The sequence below is a fragment of the Trichechus manatus genome, unplaced genomic scaffold (genome assembly GCF_000243295.1).
Source record: "Trichechus manatus latirostris isolate Lorelei unplaced genomic scaffold, TriManLat1.0 scaffold00020, whole genome shotgun sequence".
Classification (NCBI taxonomy): Eukaryota; Metazoa; Chordata; class Mammalia; order Sirenia; family Trichechidae; genus Trichechus; species Trichechus manatus.
Window position 1 is genome coordinate 21,229,491 of NW_004443956.1, and position 24,382 is coordinate 21,253,872.

At 35.8% G+C, this 24,382-nt stretch overlaps 1 protein-coding gene across 1 annotated transcript in view; it reads right to left on the bottom strand.

Moving 5' to 3' along the window:
- Positions 1-24,382, bottom strand: part of LMBR1 (limb development membrane protein 1) — a 243,155-nt gene that overhangs the window by 81,081 nt on the left and 137,692 nt on the right. Inside the window, 4 exon segments of the mRNA XM_023727978.1 lie at positions 15,607-15,679; positions 18,423-18,487; positions 19,441-19,509; positions 20,302-20,428. Of these exon segments, the coding sequence (XP_023583746.1) occupies positions 15,607-15,679; positions 18,423-18,487; positions 19,441-19,509; positions 20,302-20,428 (334 nt within the window).

Consider the following 24,382-nt stretch of genomic DNA (forward strand, 5'->3'; position numbering starts at 1 on the left):
TTTTTAGAAGATCCCAGTTATCTAGCTTATCTTTTGGGGTTGTATTTTACTTTTTATCCCAATTCTTAAAAATTATATGATGTGAATCTATAGTTAATGCTCTTTTAAAATATATATCTGATTAATTAGAAAAACAATTCCAAACTACATTTCTTTCCTCATACTTCTAAAGAAGTATTATTCCAGTAAGCGTTCAATGCTAGAAAAAAATGATCTGATGAGTATTCAGAATTTTGAAAGAGAATGGATGTTAGAATAGATACTATTCTGGCTGCCAATTTGAAATTAAGTGAAAAGACAAATTTTTTTTATGTCAAACTTTGTGGATATGATATCTACAAAGCCCAATATAAATGTCTAGACCACTTAATGTATGATTTTTTCAAAGGAAAATAACTAAAGTGATATTTCTGAAATGCTGTGTGTGATTTTACTTTTAGGTAACACAATGCTAGGCACACAACAAACTTGTTGCCATCGAGTCAATTCCGATTCACAGTAACCCTATAGGCACACAACAAGTAATTAAATATTGACCGGCTTGCATACAAGGAGCCCTAGTGGCAGAGTGGTTAAAAGCGCTTGGCTGCTAACCAAAAGGTCAGTAGTTTGAACCCACCAGCTGCTCCGTGGAAGAAAGACGTGGCAGTCTTCTTCTGTACAGATTTTCAGCTTTGGAAATTCTATGGGGCAGTTCTACCCTGTCCTATATGGTTACTATGAGTTGGAATTGACTTGACGTCAGTGGGTCTGGTTTTTTTGTTTGGTTTGACTTGTACACAAAAATCAAGAATATATTCTTAGTAACTGTTCTCAAACGAATCATGCTTTTATTAGATGGCTAGATTTATCTGAAATAACACATAAAATTAAAAGACATTACCATTCTTTATTATGTAGTAACATTCATTACCTAAGTGAGATTTTGGGCAGAATGTTTCATTATAAATGACCAGAAGAAAGAGATGGTTACTGTAAAGAACCGTGATACATTGCAAATAAATACCGGAATGTTGTGTAAATTTAAGCTGTACCGAAAAAATCATCAAACTATCCTGAAGAACTGTATAATCATTATTTTAAAATGAATCTAAAATGTTCAATGTCAGCATTGTCTAGTCAATAAGCCAAATTGGTAGACAAAACCTGTTTGGACTAGTCATGAAAAATAAAAAGGGATTCTCCAAGAAAACCACAAAGCAGCTCATTTAAGGTCAATTTAACGGTATTATTCTGTTTTCCTTCCAGCCCGGACGAAGACTTCACTACCTCAAAGGAAAGTGTAAGAGTATCTATTTGCATTCCCCCTAGGTGACTGGCAGTTCAACACCAATTAGTTCAAAATTACACTGTAACTAGCTGCAATAAAAACAACACCTTTCATCTTTCTTACATAGGTAAGAATACCTTCAGAGCCAATAACTTTGATCAAATAAGTATTTTTGATCCTGCCCCACCCATCTCTTTGGATTCAGGAAAACTAATAGCTGAAGGCAATTTTTCCCGGCTTTATTCTTAAGCTGAAAAACTAGTGTGGTATTGAAAATATTTTGCTTCCAAGATAATAGAATTTCCCAAAGTCTAGCATTTCTTCAATAAACTGTTCTTATACCTTTTTTCTTAACATATAAGACAGACTTAACTGATATTCGTAAGTGAAAGAGAAGAAATTATTTAATTTAAAATATATAACGTAGTTTTTTTTTAAACAAATAAACCCACTGCTTACTTCTCGACATGGTTAGTTTCCAAAGTCCAGGTTGTTACCGGTGTTATGCGAAAATGGAGGATTTGTTTTTTTTTGTTTTCGGACCATCCATTTGTCCGATTTTTTTAATTTAGAAAATATGATCATAGAAATAGTAACAGCTAAAATTTACTGATGTGCTCACACCACTGTGACAAGTCCCATTATGGATTATTCCTCTGGGGAGAAGAAGGTTTGGAGGAAACACAGCTGGATAAAGCCAGGCTGTGTGACTGGAGGGCTCACAGATCAACCATTTCACCTTCCTCCTGTGCTAAGTCAGAGCTTCCCTGGCAGAGCCACCTCCGGGGCTCCAGTAGCCCTGCGTTAATGATCCTGGGGCCTGATGAAGTCATGAGGCTCAGGGCTTCCCGCAAGGGCACTGGGAGCCTGGCCAGGCACTCAGCCCCAGTGAGGCAGAGGCTTCAGGCCCAGTTCAGCTCACTTTAGGATGTTATTAAACTCAGATGCATTTCTTTCAAACACCCTCTCTGATGTCTCTTTCTTTCCTCCCTTCCCACCCCAGCAATTTTGAGCTGCAGGGCCTCAAGCCACATAGGAGCTAGGAAGCCAGAAGGCGCCTGCTGGCTTGGCCCTGCCTGCACATCTGTCCGGAAGCTGTGGCCACGAAGGAGGCTGGACGAGGAGGCCCCCATCAGCAGGTGGGAGCAGAGGGCACCTGGCAGCATGGCCCACCTTCCCGGAGGCCAGCCAGAGACCCTCCTCAAGGGAGCAGATGCTCTGCAGCCAATGCTGCCATGCCCAACACCTCGTTAATACAAAAAATAGTAGGATGGTAGATTTTTTACTATTGTCATAAATGCAAAATGTCAGATAATGAGAGAGTTGATAAGTAAGGTGTAGGTATATAAATCTCCAACTAGATATATAAACAATTGGAATAAATGGAAGCAATAAAATTCTCCCTAAACAATTAGTACCCTAAACAATTCAATTTCCTAAACTTAGTCTCACAATGAATACTATTTGGAAATAGACACCTCTAGTATAAACTGATTATTTTTCATTTACCTTTTTAACTTAGCATATAACAAAAAAAATTTGATTAAAAAGTCTGCTACCAAAGTGTTTAAAAAACTGATTATAGTTACTACTTTAAGTCTGACCAAAGTGACCTTTATTGCTAAAAATGTGAGGTCACTCAGATATTCTTAATTATTTCTAATTACTTAGACAAACAATTTTGTTTTTAAAACTTGAGATTCATTCATAATAATTCATATAGAAAAAAAGTCTTCATTTCCCTAAGAAAACAATATTTACTGTATATTATAGAATCACTGCTGACTAGGTAGACTCCAAAACGCATTTCAAAAATGAAACCTGGACATTCAAATCTTTAATGCATCAATTACAGCAGAGACAAACACTGGTTATTATCTATAGGAGAGACAAACAATCTATAAATTCAAAAATTATATTTCTATTTCCATCCCATTTGCAATGCTGTTATTTATTAAAATAGAAGTTTCTATTTACTTCAGACATATTCACAAAACTATGGCTAAATATGAACCCAGCAGTATGAGAATTTTGATATCCAATACAATCAATCGTGAAAAGGCAAATAGATTTTCATTATTAATGATTGCAAGATGAAAAATACTAAACCATCAGCTTTAGGAATACTGTACAAAGCTATATACAATTAAAGTAATGGCTTGGCTTTTGTTCTCTACTTTGGATATAAGCTAGTGACAGATCTTAAGCTAGATACTAAGATCATCTTTGAACACGTTTTATCTACATATGCTACTATTGATAATACCATCACCATATAGGCTATAGCTGAAAAGTAACTCATGTACATTAAATTCATTTTGTATGAAATGGATTAGGATCATCTGTATAAAGAAGTTTCTTTCTCTCTGTAAATTTCATAGAGTATAGGACAGTTGTTATATTATTCTATAGTTATTATTATAAAGTCTGTTATTATAAATAATTCCTCATCTATTGATATATTATTCTGTATCTCTTGCAGTAATGTCATTTCATCTTGCAACAATAATTTGTTTGGATCACATTTTATTGTCATGAACGTGATTAAATGGCCCAAGATGCTAAATAAATTGTAATAGGGTGTCTTTCACTAACTGTTTGAGTCCTTTGGACCCAAATTTTGGTATCTTATTAAGAAGAAACTATTTAATTAGTATTATTCAGTAGAATTTGTATTCTTTTTTATTAACTCAGGAAATCAAGACATTACTAATTACTTTTTTCTACCACAGTCAAAGAAGGGGTCATTCACTGTCAACAACACTTGCTATGTATTCTCTTGATGAAATCTGGTATATGATCCTTTTCAGGCTGTCCGATGAAACCAAGACATTTTTCAGAGTGGCCTAGAATTTGATAAATTTGAGATATTTTCACTTCATTAATCAATATAGTAAAGAACATTCTCAGAATGACCACTGATAAATCCAAATGAACACCGACAGAAAGTCAAGATGAAAGCAATCTCAGGGACATAAGATAAAATCTGACATAAGCGTCCTTATATAATTAAGCATGTTGCATGAAAGATGTCAGATAAATAATGACCAAATTAGCAACTCTTGCCTACAACGATGGGAAATGCTGCTGACGGGATGCTATTACTCTAACACAGCCACAAACACCATCTAAAACTGGGCATCTTCATAAAATTTCCTGGCAAACTCAATTTAGTTTTAAATAACAAGATTTAAGAAATGATGATGACACTAACTGCTTCTTACAGCTAAGCATCATGAAAAGGTCGTATGTATTGTTTTTTTCAATCCCTTAATTTTTCATGATTTGTATATCAATCTGACACTCACAAAAAATAAAATAATTACATCTCCTGTGCACTTAACAATAAAGAATACAAACTTCAATGGAAAAGGCTATTTAAAAAAGATTAGAATTAAGCATGAAAGGAATAGAGCTACCAAAAGTAATAAACTATTCTTCAAAAAATTAAACATAGAATTACCACTTGACCAAGCAATTCCACTTCTAGGTATATACCCAAAAGACTTGAATGCACAGACTCAAACAGATATTTGTGCACCAATATTTACTGCAGTACTATTCACAATAGCCAAAAGATGAAAACAATCCAGATGTCTATCAACAGATGAATGGATAAACTAAACGTGGTATATACATACAGCAGAATATTACTCAGCCATAAAGAGAAATAAAATCCTGGTGCATGCTAAAACACAGATGAACCTTGAAAACATTATGCTGAGTGAAAAAAGTCAATTAAAACAGGATAAATACTGTATGATCCCATGTATACAAAATATCTAGAATAGGCAAATGCTTAGAAAATAAAGTTTATTAGTGGATACCAGGGGTGGGAGGGAGGAGGATATGGGGAGTTATTGCTTAAGGGCATTGAGTTTCTGTTAAGGGTGATGAAAAAATTTGGAAACAGTGGCAATGGTTGCACAACACGGAGAATGTAATTAGTGTCAGTTAAATATACATGCAAAAATGGTTAAAATGGCAAATGTTTTATTACATATCTTTTACCGCAGTAAAAAAGACAAACACACAGCTTTAATAAATAAAGTGTGTAGATGTTCATATATATTGTTGTTGTTAGGTGCTATGGAGTCAGTTCCGACTCATAGCGACCCTATGTAAAACAGAACGAAACACTGCTTGGTCCTGCACCATCCTCACAATCATTGCTATGTTTGAGGCCACTGCTGCAGCCACTGTGTCAATCCATCTCATTGACAGTATTCCTCTTTTTCGGTGACCCTTTACTTTAACAAGCATGATGTCCTTCTCTAGTACGAGAGATGAAGTCTCGTGATCCTTGCTTCTAAGGAGGATTCTGATTGTACTTCTTCCAAGACAGATTTGTTCATTTTTCTGGCCATCTATGGTATATTCAGTATTCTTCGCCAACACCATAATTCAAAGGCATCAATTCTTCTTCCGTCTTCCTTATTCATTGTCCAGCTTTCACATGCATATGAAAATATCACAGTTTGGGTCAGGCGCACCTTATTCCTCAAAGTGACATCTTTGCTTTTTAACACTTTAAAGAAATCTTTTGCAGCAGATACACCTGATGCAATATGTCATTCGATTTCTTGACAGCTGCTTCCATGAGTGTTGATTGTGGATCCGAGTAAAATGAAATCCTTAACAACTTCAATCTTTCTGCATTTATCATGATGTTGCTTATTGGTCTAGTTGTCAGGATGTTTGTTTTCTTTATGTTGAGATGCAATCCATACTGAAGGCTGTGGTCTTTGATCTTCATCAGTAAGTGCTTCAAGTCCTCCTAGCTTTCAGCAAGCAAGGTTGTATCATCTGCATATCACAGGCTGTTAATGAGTATTCCTCCAATTCTGATGCTGAGTTCTTCTTCATGTAGTCCAGCTTCTCGGATTATTTACTCAGCATACAGATTGAGTAAGTATGATTATTTGCTCAGCATATAGACTGAATAAGTATAATGAAAGGATACAGCCCTAACGCACACCTTTCCAGACTTTAAACTACACAGTATCCCCGTGTTCTGTTTGAACGACTGTCTCTTGGTCTATGTACAGGTTTCTCATGAGCACAATTAAGTGTTCAGGAATTCCTATTCTTCACAAAATTACCCATAATTTGCTATGATCCACACAGTCAAATACCTTTGTATAGTCAATAAAACACAGGTAAGTATCTTTCTGGTATCCTCAGCATTTAGCCAAGATCCATCTGACAATCAGCAATGATACCCCTAGTTCCACATCCTCTTCTGAATCCGGCTTGAACTTCTGGCAGTTCCCTGTCGACGTACTGCTGCAACCGCTTTTGAATGATCTTCAGCAAAATTTTACTTTCATATGATATTAATGATACTGTTCCAATAATCTCCACTTTCTGCTGGATCACCTTTCTTTGAAATGGGCACAAATATGGATCTCTTCCAGTTAGTTGGCCAGGGGCTGTCATCCACATTTTTTGACGTAGACAAGAGAGCACTCCTTTGTTGAAACATCTCAATTGGTACTCTGTCAATTCCTGGAGCCTTGTTTTTTGCCACTCCCTTCAGCGTAGCTTGGACTTCTTCCTTTAGTACCATCAGTTCTTGATCATACGCTATGTACTGAAATGGCTGAGCGTCAACCTATTCTTTTTGGTACAGTGACTGCGTATTCCTTCCATCTTCTTTTGATGCTTCCTGCATCGTTTAATATTTTCCCCATAGAATCCTTCAATATTGCAATTCAAGGCTTGAATTTTTTTTTCAGTTCTTTCAGCTGGAGAAATGCCGAGTGTGTTCTTTCTTCTGGTTTTCTAACTCCAGGTCTTTGCGCATATCATTATAATACTTTGCTTTGTCTTCTTGAGCTGCCCTTTGAAATCTTCTGTTCAGCTCTTTTACCTCATTTCTTCCATTCGATTTAGCTACTGGGTATTCAAGAGTAAGTTTCAGAGTTTCTACTCACATCCATTTTGGTCTTTTCTTTCTTTCCTGTCTTTTTAATGATCTCTTGCTTTCTTCATGTATGACGTCCTTGATGTCATTCCGCAATTTGTCTGGCCTTTGGTCACTCGTGTTCAACGTGTAAAATCTACTCTTGAGACGGTCTCTAAATTCAGGTGAGATATACTGAAGGTAGTATTTTGACTCTCGTGGACTTGTCATAACCTTCATCTTGAACTTGCATATGAGCCAATTGGTGGTCTGTTCCACAGTCAGACCCTGGCCTTGTTCTGGCTGATGATATTGAGCTTCTTCATTGTCTCTTTCCACAGATGTAACTGATTTGAGTTCTGTGTTTTCCATCTGGTAAGGTCCACGTGTATAGTCACCGTTTATGTTGATGAAAAAAGCGTTTGCAATGAATAAGTCATTGGTCTTCCAAAATTCTATGATGCAATCTCCAGCATCATTTCTATCACCAAGGCCATATTTTCCAACTAACGATCCTTCTTTGTTTACAACTTTCGCATTCCAGTTACCACTAATTATCAATGCATCTTGATTGCATATTTGATCAATTTCAGACTTCAGAAGTTGGTAATAATCTTCAATGTCCTTATCTTTGGCATTAGTGGTTGGTGCATAAATCTGAATAACAGTAGTAGTAACTGGTCTTCCGTGTACCCGTATCCGTGCCATTGATTCCGACTCATATCCTATCACTGATAGCGCTGAATTTCAGGATAGATTTTGAAATGTTTTCTTTGACGATGAATGCGACACCATTTCTCTTCAATTTGTCTTTCCCGGCACAGTAGACCATATGATTGATTCAAAATGGGCAATACCAGTCCATTTCAGCTCACTAATGCCTAGGATATTGATCTTCATTTGGTCCATTTCATTTTTGACAACTTCCAATTTTCTTAGAGTCATACTTTGTACATTCCATGTTCTATTATATGGATGTTTGCAGCTGTTTCTTCTCATTTTGAATCATGCCACCTCAGCAAATGAAGGTCTCGAAAGCTTGACTCCATCCATGTCATCAAGTCGACTCTACTTTGAGGAGGTAGCTACTCCGCAGTTGTATTTTGAGTGCCTTCCAACCTAAACGGCTCATCTTCCGGCACTATACCAGTGTTCCCCTGCTATTCATAAGGTTCTCACTGGCCAATTTTTTCAGAAATAGACCACCAGGTCCTTCTTCCTAGTCGATCTTAGTCTGGAAGCTCCACTAAACCTGTCCACCATGGGTGACCCTGCTGGTATCTGAAATACCAGTGGCATAGCTTCCAGCATCACAGCAACATGCAAGCCACCACAGTATGACAAATTGACAGACGAGTGGGTTGTTTAGACATAAAAAGCATTTTTTTTTTCATTTATTTCTCCCAGTTATTAAAAAAAGTAAAGACATTATATATATTTAAAAAAACCTAACTTATTATCAAGGTGAAAATAGTGTCTAACAGAGTTGAATTATTATGTTCAAAGGCTACAGTATTTTAAAATAAATTACATTAAAAGAACTGTGAAGGTTTTGAACTTAAACAACAAAAATAATTTCTATTCATTATGTTACTTCTAAAGTTACCCAGTACACCCATAGGCTATAAAAACACGAAAGCTAATTATTGCAATTAATGCTGTTGCATTATTTAAACATTTAAACATGTTAATGATATATGTAGCTTCTTAATCCTGGGAAGGAATTACAAAGATTTTCTACCCCAATTAATGTAATGAGATTTTCTGTTAGGCTACTTTTCAGGGGTCTTGAAGTAGAAATGGATCTTGAGTGTTATTATTTCATGGCCATAACAATGGGCGGGTGTGTGTGTGTGTGTGTGTGTGTGTGTGTGTGTGTAAATCGCCTTATTTCTGCTTTATCACTAACATCCTAGTCTGCATGGTCCTCCTGTTCCCTCAATCTTGGCTTATCTTCAGAGGTCTCTATTATGGGCCTTCGTAAATACTCTCTCCATGTGATTCTATCTTTTACCTCGTCACCAAATTTTACTTCTCCTTCCTTCTTCACCTCTACAGTAAAATGACAACTCTCCCTCACGCATTTTTCATCTATTAATTTTCTCATGCAACAAATATTTACTAAGTATCCACCGTAAGTCTGGCAATATTATAGGACTGAGCATACAGAAAAGAAGAAAACTAACAAATATCCTTACACCTGAGGAGTTTTCTCTGGTGTAAAGAGATAGGCAATATGTGAAAAATAAAATAGTATGTCAGACAGCAGAAAAGTGCAACAGGATAAAATAAAGCAGGAAACGGGGGAAAGGAGTGCCACGGTGATGGTGAGGCTTAGCAATTTTAAATCAATGTCACAAGGCTAGCTCCAACAATGTGGGAAAGCCTCACAGAGAAGATAACCTTTAAGTAAAGACCAGAAAGACATGAGGCCTAAGGAAAAAGTACAAATGCCCTGAGGTGGGAGGGTACTGGATGAGTTGGAAGAACAGCACTTTGCCAGACTGCAATGAAAAGTCACAAGAGATGAAGTCAGAGCGGTGCATGGAGGTGAGGATGGGGGTCATTTTAAGGACTTTGGCTTTTATTCAGATTGAAATAGAAGCCACTGGAGGAGTTTGAGAAAATAAGTGACAAGATCTGACTTAGATTTTCAAAGGCTGTCTCCAACTTGCAAGGGCAAGGATAGATGCACGGAGGCCAGTGAGGAAACTACTGCAAGAATCTAATCCAGAGGTGACTGTTCATGAATCCAGGGTGAAATCAGCAGAGGGGGAAGAAGTGGTCAGATTCTAGATATATTCTGAAGCTAGAGCCAATAGGATTTGCTGATGGAATCCATGTGGGAATTAACAGAAAGACACTGCAAGGATTTGCCAGACACGGGTAGACTATAACAGAAGCAGAACTTAGGAGTAAGATCTTGAGTTTGATTTTGGACATAATATGTTTAAGATACCTATTAGACACCCAAAGGAAAATGTCTACTAGACAGTTGGATCTATAAGTCTGGAGTCAACAGCACATAGATGGTATTTAAGGCCATGAGACCGGATGAGATAACCAAGAGAGTGAGTGTCAATAGAGAAGAGGCTTAAGGACTTGACGCATGAGGCACTGCAGTCTGAAGAAGTTATTAACACAAAGAAAAATCAGAAAAGTAGATTAAGAAAAAGCAATCCATTAAACAAAAGGAACAAGAGAGTGGAATAAAAAATACTTCAAAGAAGAAGCAATGTAAGATGAGAGTTGTGAAGTCATTTGCCAACTTGACAGTAGCATTTGGGTAGTGTAATGGAGGTGTGATGGTTAAGACGGTGCGTCAACTTGGCTGAGCCATGATTCTTAGTGGTCTGGCAGTTATGATGTAGTTTGACATCTATGTAATGATGTAATCACCTCCATAATGAGATCTGATACAATGTAATCACCTCCATGCTGAGATTTGTTGAAACGGAGTGGGGGTGTGGCCTTCATCCAATATAGGTGGACTTTCTGGCAAAGCTCACTAGCTTTTGCTCACTCTGGATCCTGCAGCTGGCTCCTGTTCGTCTGGCCTCCGGATCTTGGGGCTTGAGCTAACAGCTTACCTGCCGATCTTGGGATTTATCGGCCTCCGCTGCCTGTGAACCAGCAGCCTGCCCTCTTACCTGCCGATCTTGGAATTTGTCAGCCTCTGCAGCCTGTGAGTCAGAGGCCTGTTATCCGACCTGCCAATCTTGGGTTCACCAGCCACTATAGCTACATGAGTCAAGAGAAGCCTCCAGCCTGACCCACGGACTTGGGAGTTTCCAGCCTCTACAACTATGAGAGCCATTTCCTTGATATAAATCTCTCTATACATATATTTATATGCTGTACTGGTTCTGCTTCTTAAAGAACCCAGCCTAAGACAGGAGGCAAGTATGAGTTCAAAACAAAACATGAAGCACAGAACTGAAATCAGTGATTATAAACAACTTTTGTGAGAAGTGTTCCTATAAAGAACAAAGAAATGAGGTTAAAAGCTAGAGAGATATATCTTTTTTTTCTACCTACCTACCAACCTACACTGGAAAAGAATTACAGTATGTGTCATGTTGATGGAAATGATCCAGTTGGGGAAAAACCGATTATGCGAGACAGAGGGTAGAATTGCTAGAGTTGTTTCCAGTTGCTAGAGTTGACTGTCCTTGAAGAGGTGAGAAGAGATGGAATCCAATGGAACAGTGAAGGGCTAATCTTCGTCAGGAGCACAAAAAATGCATCCACAGAATCAGGAGAAAAGGTAGCATATGTGGGAGAAGTTGCAGGTAGGTGAGTATATATGAAGGAAAGGCTTGCGAAACTTCTGTTACTATCGCTTCTCTTTTCTCAAAAAAAATAGGAAACAATGTTATCAATTGAGAGGGGGAGTGGTGAAGAAAGTTTGAGGAAAGAGAAGATATAAAATATTCGCCTAGGAGAATGGAAAGTAAATTTAAGATAGTGGTCATAAATTTAAAGTAAGACCATGCAGTACAGTCAATCACCTGAACAGGTGTGAGTCAGAGAACATGAAAAGTTGGATATAGTCAAGGTTGGAGTTTTGCCAGACATGAGTACAAAAACGTGAGAGAGAGAAAAAGGAGTCAAGAGTATATGCAAGGGACTGATTATAATGATAGCCCGGGAATTTAATCTGTGTTAGGAAGTGAGGGTATGAGAGAAATGAGAAAAAACAGTAACAAAAAGTTATTAGGATAAATAAATGGCGTGTTAAATCTCCATATGGAAGAACTTTAGAAGATGAAGTACTAGAGGAAGTGAGCTAAAAAAAACAACAGGTGGTAGTTGGAGAGTGGGATGCCTGATTTTCAGATTATGCAAAAATGTTAGTTACTGCTAATGCGGGCAAGAACAGAGCCACCACATGACAGGGTTCCAGGGAAAGCAATGGGTGCTGGAGAGAGCTAAGTTTCTTGGAGCAAAAAGGTGAAGGTTGAGGATATAGAGGTTTTACTGATGGGTAAACTCTCAACTCCAAATGTTACCAGTAGAAAGTTTCAGGAGCTGGGAAAAGTTGGGAAAGGGGGTCTTGGATTAGGATGTGCAGAAACATATGGGGAAGAGAGTCCAAGTGGAGGTGAGGCTGTGTGTTGAAGGACAGGAAAGAGTGGGAGTCTTAGGGCTCCTCCTGTCTCTAGAACACACAGAACTCCTTCCCTTCTATTTCTTTTTTTTCAAGTGTTTCAGTGCTGGATAAAACTTTTAAAATTCTTATCCTTTTTTTTTTTTCTTCAGTTAACTAGTCTATGGATTTGAGACTTAGTCTTAATTTACCTGCACAGTCTGGTGTTTAGAGAGTAAACTAATAACAGGATGGTGTCTTTAGGATATTGATTAACATCATAATAGTATACAGTTTAGCTTTATTTTACTAACATATTTTATGAAGCAATAATAATATTAACAAGATCAAAACCTCCCAAACATTTTAAGCCTCTAGTATCATCAAGTATCAAATAGTAACAATGGAGAGGTCATACTCATGCACTCTATCATAAAATTATACCGATATTTTAAAAATTGGGCATGAAAATCCAACTCCAATAATATAATAACTATTACAATAAGTCATACTACCCTTCTTAAAACAGTGTTCTTTCCACAATACAGCAATTCATGATATTGTTTAAGTATCATGTTTTTTCAGATAACTGTAAAGCTGAGCACAGAGCAAACCACAGAGGTGCCCCAAAGATGACTGTAATACGCATCACACATCCCAACACACTTTAAGAAAAGCTCACTCTACATTTCATTAGCAAAACCCCAGGATTTTAATATTCTATCACCAAGAATTCTAGTGACAAGTCAGGACTGTCTTTTATATTTTCCGAAAAGATAATTTACTCTCATTCTGCAATTCCTTTTAATAGCTCAGAGTTAAAAAACTAAACTCTACTTTTTTTGTTTATACATTGTTTTTTATAACTTAAAATATAAAATAACAATAAATTATATTTGAGATAATACTAGATTAAATAAAATCCATGGGGATGGTTAATATTACTAACTTCCTACTAACTATACTTTCTTTAAAAAAAAGGAAATCAAAATATAAACCACCCTGGCACAGATTGATAAACATACTCTACTAAAGCTTGCCATTCTTAATGTATGTTAGTAAAATATCGATTTTTCCTCCATAGAGCCATTTATGATACATCATAACACAAATTCTCTAGCCTATTATTGCCCACCTGAAGTAGTCCACAATGGCTAAGCAACAGCAAACAGCAAAATCATAATAATTACCCTAACATATCATTAAGGAGTTTCACCTAAAATATTTTAAAGACGATCTATCAAACACAACAGTCACAAACAGTGACTACGAAAATGGTATAAAATAAAATTATATTTAGCATTAGCTATCATATCATTCTTAATCCTCTCCAAATACAAACCCTGCTAACATTTCTATACTAGCTGGGGTGCTTTGTTTAATTTAGCTTGACTTCTTTTGTCATAGATTTCGCCTCTTAGTAAGTATTTCCTTTTCAACTTCAGATATAATGACCCACTTAAATTTGAGGAGCCTAAAGGAGTTACAAAGATTTTGGAAGGATTTTTTTTTTTTTTTTTCCCAGTAAGGAAGGGAAAGGTGAGAAAAGGCTATGTTTTTGTTTTTGTTGATTAGGTTTACTTCAAATTCCTTAGTTCATGGAGTACTCTATTTTACACTTCCTGGATATTAACTCCTGATTTATAAAATATAAATAGCAAATACTTCAGGCTGAAACATAATCCTATACCACAAACAGCTTGATATTAATTCTTTCTAATTCAGGCATGTTTATTACCTAATAGCACAATTATCCAAATACAACAAAGTTGTTACATATTTACTAGTTTAATGAAGTGTTATAAAGCTGACAGTATTGGTTATAGTTTATAATTCTGAAATTAAATGGACTTAAATATTAAAGCTGCTTTAACCAATTTACAAGAATGAAAGATGTCACAGATTGAATCGTGTCCCCCAAAAACGTATGTCAATTTGGCTAGGCCAGAATTCCCAATATTGTGTGAATGTTCACCATTTTGTCATCTGATGTGATTTTCCTATGTGTTGTACATCCTACCTCTGTGATGTTAATGACGTGGGATTAGCGGCAGTTATGTTAATCAGGCAGGACTCAATCTACAAGATTAGGTGGTATTTTGAGTCAATCTCTTTAGAGATGTAAAAGAGAGAAGCAAGCAGAGAGACATGGGGACCTCATATCACCAAGAAAGAAGTGCTGGGAACACACCTCGTCCTTTGGACCTGGGGTCCCCACGCTGAGAGGTTCCTTGACCAGGGGAAGACTGATGACAAGGACCTTCCCCCAGAGCTGATAGAGAGAGAGAGTCTTCCACTGGAGCTGGCACCCTGAATTCGGACTTCTAGCCTCCTAAACTGTGAGAAAATAAACTTCTGGTTGTTAAAGCCATCCACTTGTGGTACTTCTGTTTTAGCAGCACTAGATAACTAAGTCAAAAGATATGTATAACTCCAGTCTAAAAGTTTATCTGTACACAGTGCATATTGTCACTGACAATAATTCTCTAGAACAGATACAATCTGAAATTCTTTGACCTAAGAACAGAGCTATAAATATTATCAACACTTTTGTGTTGATGATTTAATTCACCCATTGTAATTTAAGAAAGTAGATATATTTCTTCCTATTTTTAAAATATTTCATACTTAAAGTAACCTATTTTTATAGCTACTCCTGAATTACAATTTTGAAATACAGTTAGCTATTCATATTCTGATCTTGGTTGGGGGATTTTTTTCAAACATTTTTTAAGTACTATGTAAGAGAAGAGTGCAGGGTGAGACATAAGTAAAAAAATTTTTTTATTTATCTATATAAAAAATGACTAGTAATTAAAAATTAAACGTTAAAATCTTTGACATACTTACTTGGTTACAGCACTCCCAAATAACGAAAGAGTTGCGAAGGAAAACTTAGTCAAATTTGGCACCTTAGTGATAAAGAAACTACTTTTTACCTTAAAGATTTTAAGAAGAGGGAAATGAAGTAGGGATATTACAGACAGTAAGACAACATATAAATCTGCAAAACCTAAGTTACTCAGAGTGATAATGCTTAAAATCTATCAAGACTCTGTAATAGAGGTATACCTACTCCCTTATTGGCCGATGTCTCGGAACTGAACTGGCCTTGCTAGATTGGAGCTAACTTCAGTTAGGGGGAAAGACTATGACTTTACCAGAATGCCTCTAGTCTTAGGCAAACCTTTCTTCCTCTGGGAAGTTCACATGTTACTGTTAAGTCTTGACCTCTTGCCACAGCACAAGACACTGAAAGATTTATTATTGTTCCTTTCAATTATTTGTTTTTTTGAATTAAATAATTTTTAATTATTATCTAAATATATAATACCCACATACCATTTAGTCGTCTCTGGAGTGCCTCTTCCTCTAGGGTAATAATATAAATTTGTTCGTCCAAGTCTTCAAGAATCTAAATTTAAAAATAAAACTATTCAATAATACAACATTACAAAACTAGTGCCTATGAGAATGTTTAGATTATTTGGTCTATTATTTAGATAATGTGGTCATTCAAATCACTAAGAACCCAAAATAAAAATGCTCAAACTATTCTATTCACAAATTAAGAAAATTATTTTAATATATAGTTAAACACATCAGAAGTTAATTATCATAAAAAACTACATCATTTAAATTGGATATTTTTAAAGTTTTAAGGATAAACTAAAAAGCACTGCAGCTTTTTCAACAGAAACCAAACGTATGAATTTCAAATAACCAAAAAGTTAAATACAGTAATACTTTTTTGTGCATGTGCCAACATTTTAGAGCTAGAAGGAAAAGATAATCCACTCCAACATTTATTTTCTTATTTATATTTACCTACATAATGTCTAAAACAAGCAATCTACACACTAAATCACTGCCATGAAATACTTTCCATTTACATCTCTTTACTAAAAATATTCAAATATTAAAATTGGTAATGTCAAAATTATCCTATAAACAGAAGCCCTAGAGAAACGATATGCTTAAATATAAACCATTCACCATCAAGCCATACAACTCTAGTTCAAAACAAGAAAGACACTAATCAATTATCAATGTATATTATCTTATACTGTCTTCAAAATTAATAAAATCTTAAATTTGTTTAATTCTAGCTTTGTTAACATAATTGTCCATCTATGAAAATATCCTAACTACTTTCCTTGCTGTGGGAAATATTTAAAAGAATCCCAGAGCTGACATCAACGTTTTATATCAGTCAAACCCAAATTACTTATTCCCTGCAAAAAAAAAAAGGCTAAGAGTTAGCAGACAAAATAAAAGGATGGAAACCCTGTATATGGTATCCTTTTAGCTCCCAGACAAGGTATTTTCGATTATCAAATCATACAATCCCTATCAGGAATCAAATTTATATAAAATTTATTAAAAGAAATTCAATAATTCTCAATCTTTTGACAAATATTTTTGGTCTCTTATGGTCTATCACTAAACTAATCACTGGGTATAGATATGATCCCTACCTTTATGAACCCTAAAATCTGGAGAGACAAATGTAGATAAAGCATAAATAATAAACATACAAATAATTACAAAGACTGATTATCCTATGATGATACAGTTACTGGGTGGGAAGAAAGGGGAAGAAGGGACCCACTTAAATAGGCTAGCCACTGAAGGCCTCTCTAAGGAGATAACTTTTCAACTGATAAGAGCCAGTCATGTGTTAGAATGTGTGAAGGTTCTAAGGTGGGAAAGCACTTGCTACTGACTGTAACTCAAGATGAAGGTGGAGAGATAGACAGTGAACATATCTTTGTGGGATATGATGAGAAGTTTTGTTTTGTTTTTTCCATCAATGCTTCTCATCACATTCATTATTTGGATCAGAACTGACAATTTTACGTTTCTTAAAGTCTGTTGTTGTTTGTTGTTAGGTGCCGTCAACTTGATTCTGGCTCATAGAGACCCCATGTGATAGAACAGAAATGTCCCATAGGGTTTTCTAGGATGCAATCTTTACAGGAGCAGATGACCAGAACTTTCTCCCATGGAGCCTCTGGGAGGGTTTGAACTGCCAACCTTTCAGTTAGCAGCCAAGCACTTGCGCCACCAGGGCTCCCTTCTAAAACTCTAACATGTACGAAATGATTTTCTCTTGCTGTATAAATTGTCCAATAAATACTTTTCATGATAGGTATGTTTAATGTGTGACTAAGCATCAATATGAGTGGCATATAGCTATTCTTCAGTGTGTGGAGGCACTCAGTGCGTGCCAGGCAGTGTTAAGTGCGTACGTGCGTCATCCTCCTTGATTTCTACAACCACCCAAAGAGGACGAGATGGTTAGTGTCCCCATTTTATTTGCTAAGAAACAAGGTTTAGCAAAGAAAATTACTCGCCTTTCAAAGCCTACGCTCTTAACCACTAAGGGCTAATGGGGACTTAAATACAGATAAGACATAGTCCTTGACATCAAACAGCTCACAGTCAAGTGCAGCAGGAGAGACAGATGAATTCAAAAAATAATTATAGAATTAAAATAAATGCAAAACTGAGGCCTAAATAAAATGGTACAAAAGTTCAGAGGAAGAAAAATTATTTCTGGTTGAAGAGAAAAAAACTTTGATTAAGTTTCCTTGATGGTAGTAGCATCCGACCTGATTCTTAAAATAGATAGCTTAATTTACAGAAAAGAGTTAAGAACATTTCAATCGAGGAGCTATTTTCAGATTATTAAATATTTGATAAAATAGCTAGAAGCCAAAGAAACTCAGAGTCAAATCATTAGAACTACCAATTAAAGATCATTTTAAAATAAATATATAGAATTTTTGAGCTTACAAGCAAAGTATAATTTAATCAATCGAGATCTGATACGCAGGAAAGTTCTCAGAAACAGAGTTACTATTTGCTATAAGGCACAAATACCTAAAATACTGTAAGTATGTATAAATTTTGTCTTAAAATTTGCTAGAAGAATTTTTACCTGAGTGCCTACAGTTAATATTTTTAAAGAAATAATAAATTTGATTTCTAAGTATGAAAGTGATTAAAATAAAAACAACAGCAACAACGATTTGGGTCATCAGCCCACAAAAATATTCTTGTTATGCCTCCAAATACTAGCCCACAATTTAAAAGATACTAAAATGCAACCTCATGTATTTAATAAACAAAATGATTTATACTGAAGTACTTACTGTTGGCTTCACTAACAACTGACCCATTACTGTAAACATGCGGGAAAGACCAACTGGCGTACATACTGCAGAAAAAAGAAGATGACCCACAGAGAAAACATTAAATTTCAGACTTAGGAAAGATAAACTACTAGTCATTAGAATGAAACAAACTCAAAGATTATTCTTTTAAGAAAATTCTTATCCCAAATTTAGATTTTCTCAGTGCTTTGTCATAGCGTTCTTCAACTTCACCAATAAAGAAGCTAGGTGGGATAGTTTGAAGAAGATGGGTATTGCTACGTTTAGTAAAAGGTAAATGAAGACTAAAGAAGGCTTAGAATATTCACGGTTCTAGTAGTGCAATAATAATAAAGATTAGATTAAAAGAACTTAAAGAAAACCAAGTAAAGAACAGATAAAACTTCAAGCAGTTATTTAACTGAGAATCAGACAAACCAAATACCAAACCCGTTGCTGCTGAGTGGATCCTGACTCACAGCTACCCTATTGGACAGAGTAGAACTGCCCCATAGGGTTTCCAAGGAGTGGCTGGTGGATTTGAACTGCTGACGTTTTGGTTAGCAGCCTGAGCTCTTAACCACTTCTCTAAAAGATACAACTATAATTTTAAGTCCCTTTTATCTACCTTTATCTACTTATAATATCTCTGAGATGTATGATGATGCTTCAAGTAAAACAAAATATATTTTGAACTAAAATCCATAAACTGGTCACAAAGACTTCTACCATAAGCACACAAAAGCAGAATCTAGCACTGTGATGGGTGAGTGTGAGCTATATGTGTGTCTCTCTCCAGCGCCATGGAAGAGCCTTTCCTTAGAGAACACCAAAAGTATCTTAATATCCCAAGGTTTCGGTGTATCAAAATTTATCTTGAACAATAAAAAATGTTAAGGGCCAACTTCAAAGAATCTTCAAGCTGTTAAATAACCTCCTCAGGAAACCTGTCCATAATTTTCTAGAATACAGGACAACTCTACTTTCCTATCAATATTAAGTCAGAAAAAATACTTACAGAGAAGTAACAAACATCCCATCAATGATATACAGGAATATAAATAGGGTAGGTAAAACTCCCAGAGATCTGTAAAAAAAATTAAATATACTTTAATAAATTAAATAAATAATTTAATAAATAAAATTAAATATACTTTAATAAATTAAATAAATAATTTAATAAATAAAATTAAATATACTTTAATAAATTCAAAATACTATATATTAAGATATAGACTGACTATACATTAAGCTATAGACTGACTATACATTAAGATATAGACTGACTATACATTAAGATATAGTCAGTCTATATCTTAATGTATAGTAAGCAGCATAATTGCCAATTTGAGTCTGACAAACCATATAATTTGAATTTACTGATTTATTGTTAAATTGCACATAGAAAGATCTAAAATGGAAGAACAGGAAATAACCCTTCTGCAAAACCTGTTTGGAGAAAGGGGAAAAAAAGCCTCCATGGAATTTTAAGAACAGAAACCAATCAACAACAACTAACAGAAAGGAAAAGCTGCTTGCTTATTCTGCAGGTGAATATTCATTTCTTTCCACAAACATGTCAAAACCCGTTGCCATCCAGTCGAGCCGACTCGTAGCAACTCTAAAGCACAGAGCAGAACTGCCACATAGTTTCCAAGGAGCGCCTGGTGGATTCAAACTGTCGACCTTTTGGTTAGCAGCTGTCGCTCTTAACACTGCCACCAGGGTTTCCAAACATGCCTAAGGAGTTCTTAATTCTATAAATTAACATCAAAAGTTAACTACACAATTACTAAATGTTTCAAAAAGTGAATGTGTAACTATACCCCAAACTCTAGTTTCTGTTAGAGAAGCCAGTTTAAACGAGGAAGTCCCGTACCGTATAAAGACTCCATACTTGCAGCATCATTGTCAATGAGTGCAGAAGCTACCCAGACTATTCCAAGAATAAGCAGTGCAAGAAGAATAAGCATGACCAGAGTTTCTAAAATCCGAGCTCGGAGTCCCTGAAAAATATAATTGAAAATTTTAATATTTTATTTCATTTTAAGAATAATTAGGTTTCTGTCTATATGAAGCACAAAATAATTCTTTGGAAAGGAAATTTATGTGTACTAACAAAAAATATACACTAAATGCTTACAGTTTATAATGTTTAGACTGACTTTTGAAATTATGGAAAACAGTATTAAGGTTGGAATATAATTTTTTTAACTTATTTGTAAGAACAATTTTTGTAGAGCCGTTTTAAATGGTTGCTTTCTTAATACTTTCCACCAAGAAAGTAGATAAAGGAATATTTATCTGTGATTCCAATTAAGGGAAGACAAGGTTAATTATGGCATACAGCCAAACAGTTTACTGAACATTAAACCTGGTAAAAGAACAATGCACCAATTTACTTGAGAACACAATTTCCTATTACAAGAATTCAATACAGCTCTTCACAGCCTACAGAGCCCTCACGTGTACAGCTGAAGAACTGCTCTTTTTAATCCCAACACTATAAATTTAGGAATATTATTTATATGAATTTATAGCATTCCTTTCTTCACATTAGATATCATGAAGCTAGAATATAATAAACAATCATTATGTACAATTTTGTTTTAAATGTAAAATTCTGACCTCATAGCCAATCCAGGGATCGGGCTTTTATTCTTAAAAACTACTGGTCGAGGCAAAAAAAGAAACTCTCCTGTACTCCTGAAAAGTCACCAAATAATCATCAGTACTAAATTTAAATAATCAGCTATCATATTGATATTTTATACTGTAATACACTAATCTATAACATCTAACATAATAAACAATAAAATTATAAGTATATCATGTCTAATAAATCACTGTAATCTTTCTTTCCACATTAAAAATTGTTTAAAGGTATGAGTTATAAATACCCAAAACACTTATTTCAATTTTGTCACTAACCATTATTGAAAAAAAAACTTTTTCTAATTTCTGAATTAAAGAAATAGGTTGCACTTCAATCAAAGCACCTCATTTCCTCAAATTCAACAGAGAGGAAAAGAAATGTCCTAAAATCATGGATAAGTACTCCCAGCCCTAGCTGATAACCTAAGAACTAAAGTAGCCTTTTCTTACTAGTTCCTTAACATTTATCAGTCTTACCACAGGGCTGCCCTTGGGAGGTTTAAAATACTTCTTCAAATATAGGAGTTATGTCACCTTAAATATTCACAGCAAGGGAGGCTAGTGAACCAGAATGAATTAGGCTTGCGTTTTATTGAATACATTAGACCTAACAGTAGCTATCATTCAAGTGAGATGAAATAGGAAAAGTCACAAAATATACTACCACAAAACAGACTACTACTTTACTGAAAGGCCTTCTGAACCTCTATTTCACAGCTTTCAAACTATTAGGATAACAAACATGATGACCATCACCTTTTAACAATGATTTCTTCACTCCTTACTTCCTTTCTTCTTTTCTCTCTCCCTCCCTCCCTTCTCTCCTTTTCCTTCCTTCCTCCTGCCTTTCCTCCTTCCATCTCTCTAAGCATTAGTGGTTTGTTTTTTTTTTTTTTTAACAAATTAAATATTATATGGAAAGCTTACACATAAAACAAGGTAAAAAGAACAGGTGCTCACGTGTGTATGTGTTATATCCCCTCAGCTTTTTCTTTCCTTGCTTCTGGCAAATCCTCCCTGCTTCCAACCAGCCCACAAGGAACATATGAGCTAAACAGTAGGGCTCCCAAAACACATAATGTATGTATTTTATGTGTTAGCATATATGAGCTAATAGTAGGGCTCCTTGGACCCATATGAAATCCACTGTCAAAAACACATGAGTATTATCAGTTTTTAAATAATATGTGTTACAATATAATGACTATATTAAATAATTATAATAATGTAACAATAAATTTAAGCACTATAATGACAATAAATGTTGGGGAATCAATCAACATAGGACTTACACACTTCCTCTGATATTTTGGTTAAGATTTAACAAAATTTAAACAAATTAAATTTTTCTCCAAATATGCTGCTTCTGTGTGTTGGGTCAAGAAGCCCTGGTGGCACAATGGTTAAGCGCTCAGCTGCTAACTGCAATGTCAGTGGTTTGAACCCACTTAGCTGTGACACGGGAGACAGAGGTGGTAGTCTGCGTCTGTAAACATTACAGCCTTGGAAACTCTATGGGGCAGTTCTACTCTGTCCTATCATGTCGCTATGAGTCGGAATCAACTCGATGGCAGTGGGGTTTTTTGTTTGTTTTGTTCATGATAAAGATAATGTCGCCCTCCAGAGCAAAGGTCAGGCAGATTTGCTTGTAGTCCATTATAAATTATTTGGTTATCATAAACTCAAGTTCCTCCCCTGTGACACAAGCTCACTGTGAGCACAGCAGCCACTTGGGCGACCCTGCAGTGCCCCACAGGGCTTGAGAGGCAAGGAGAATGGACATGAACAGGAAATTCATGTACTTGCTGTGCTGTGAGTAATAAAGTCCTTTGTTTCTGACCCAGGAATCTCATGTCTACAGCCAGAATCCATGAAACTGTGGCAGGCTAACCTGTTAGCTTGCAAACAGAATAAAATCTCCGACCTCACAGTTCTTTACAATTTTTGGTGACAATGATGGAATGCTACAGAGACATGACTTTCTGTAAGATCCAAAGGCTCACACAGGTTGGGTTAAGGGATATGAGAAGATTTCCCAGGATCCAGTAGTGAATGCTCTCACCCATGTGGTGGGCAAGAGGGGAGGGGAAAGGTCCCCAACTGTCCTACCTGTCAACATATGTTTAGAGGCTGAGCTGCACAAGGGAGGGTGAAAAAAATCACCAGAATGATAGTTTGTTTGTAGCTTACACTACTCGAAGAGGAAGCAAAAAGGGATGTTATCATGACAATATAACAGCAAGTTTATTTTAGCTGTAGCACCAGCTAAAAGGTACTGTGGCTATAGCTGCTGAATCAAGGATTCCTCAAAGCTGAATAAATGACGTCAGGAATAAGAATACAGAGCTTTGTGTGAATAGAAGACATCAGAAGCTTGTCTGGTTGAGCCACAAGCAGTCACTAGGCTGCCAGCAATGGAAAGTGCCCTGCCTACTGGTGTGAGCCACTCTCTCTGTGCTCCCTGGTCCCTCCCTCCCCCTACTCTAACCTCAGATGCTTTGAGTGGGGGGAGATGATTGGGGTAAAGCAGATGTCCTCCAGTCCTTAGAGAGGATGAAAGCCACACAAAACCATCTGAGTATGCTGGGGAACTTTGTAAAGTTGAGAGACTCAAACTTTTATGGCTCTATTGGGTACAGGAGCCCAAGTGACCATCCTACCTAGTCCTTCACAAAAGACTGTAAGGGATTACATATAAGAATTGTTGGTGAACAATGAAAAATTTTTAAAAACTGAGACAAATTTTAATAGTTACATATATAACCATAAGAAGGAGCTCTGGTGGTGTGGTGGTTAAGCACTTGGCTGCCAACCAAAAAGTCAGCAATTCGAACCCACCAGCTACTCCTTGGGAGAAACAGGTGCATTCTGCTTCCATAAAGAATACTGCCTTGGAAACCCTATGGGGCAGTTCTACTCTGTCCTATAGGGCTGCTATGAGTTGGAACTGACTCAATGGCAATGGGTTTGGTTTGGTTTTTGGATATAACCATAACAAACTAAAATGCGATGTAAAAATATTTTTGAAAGAGAGGCCATTTAATGATAATAATTCCAAATTATCTTAAGAAGAACTAGATATTTAGACAGGAGAAAATAAAGAGTTAAGGAAAAAAATTTACTTTAAATGGGGTCATTTAAAATTATAATGTTTCCTTTTTTACTCTAATAGAGAAAGTTAAATAATGCTATTAAAAACTTAAGGTTATCAGTAATAGAATCAAAAGTTATATTATCTTCTAAAATACCAGAGAATATAAAGGAAATAGCCAATATAGTAAAAAAAGAAAACTAATACAGTAAAA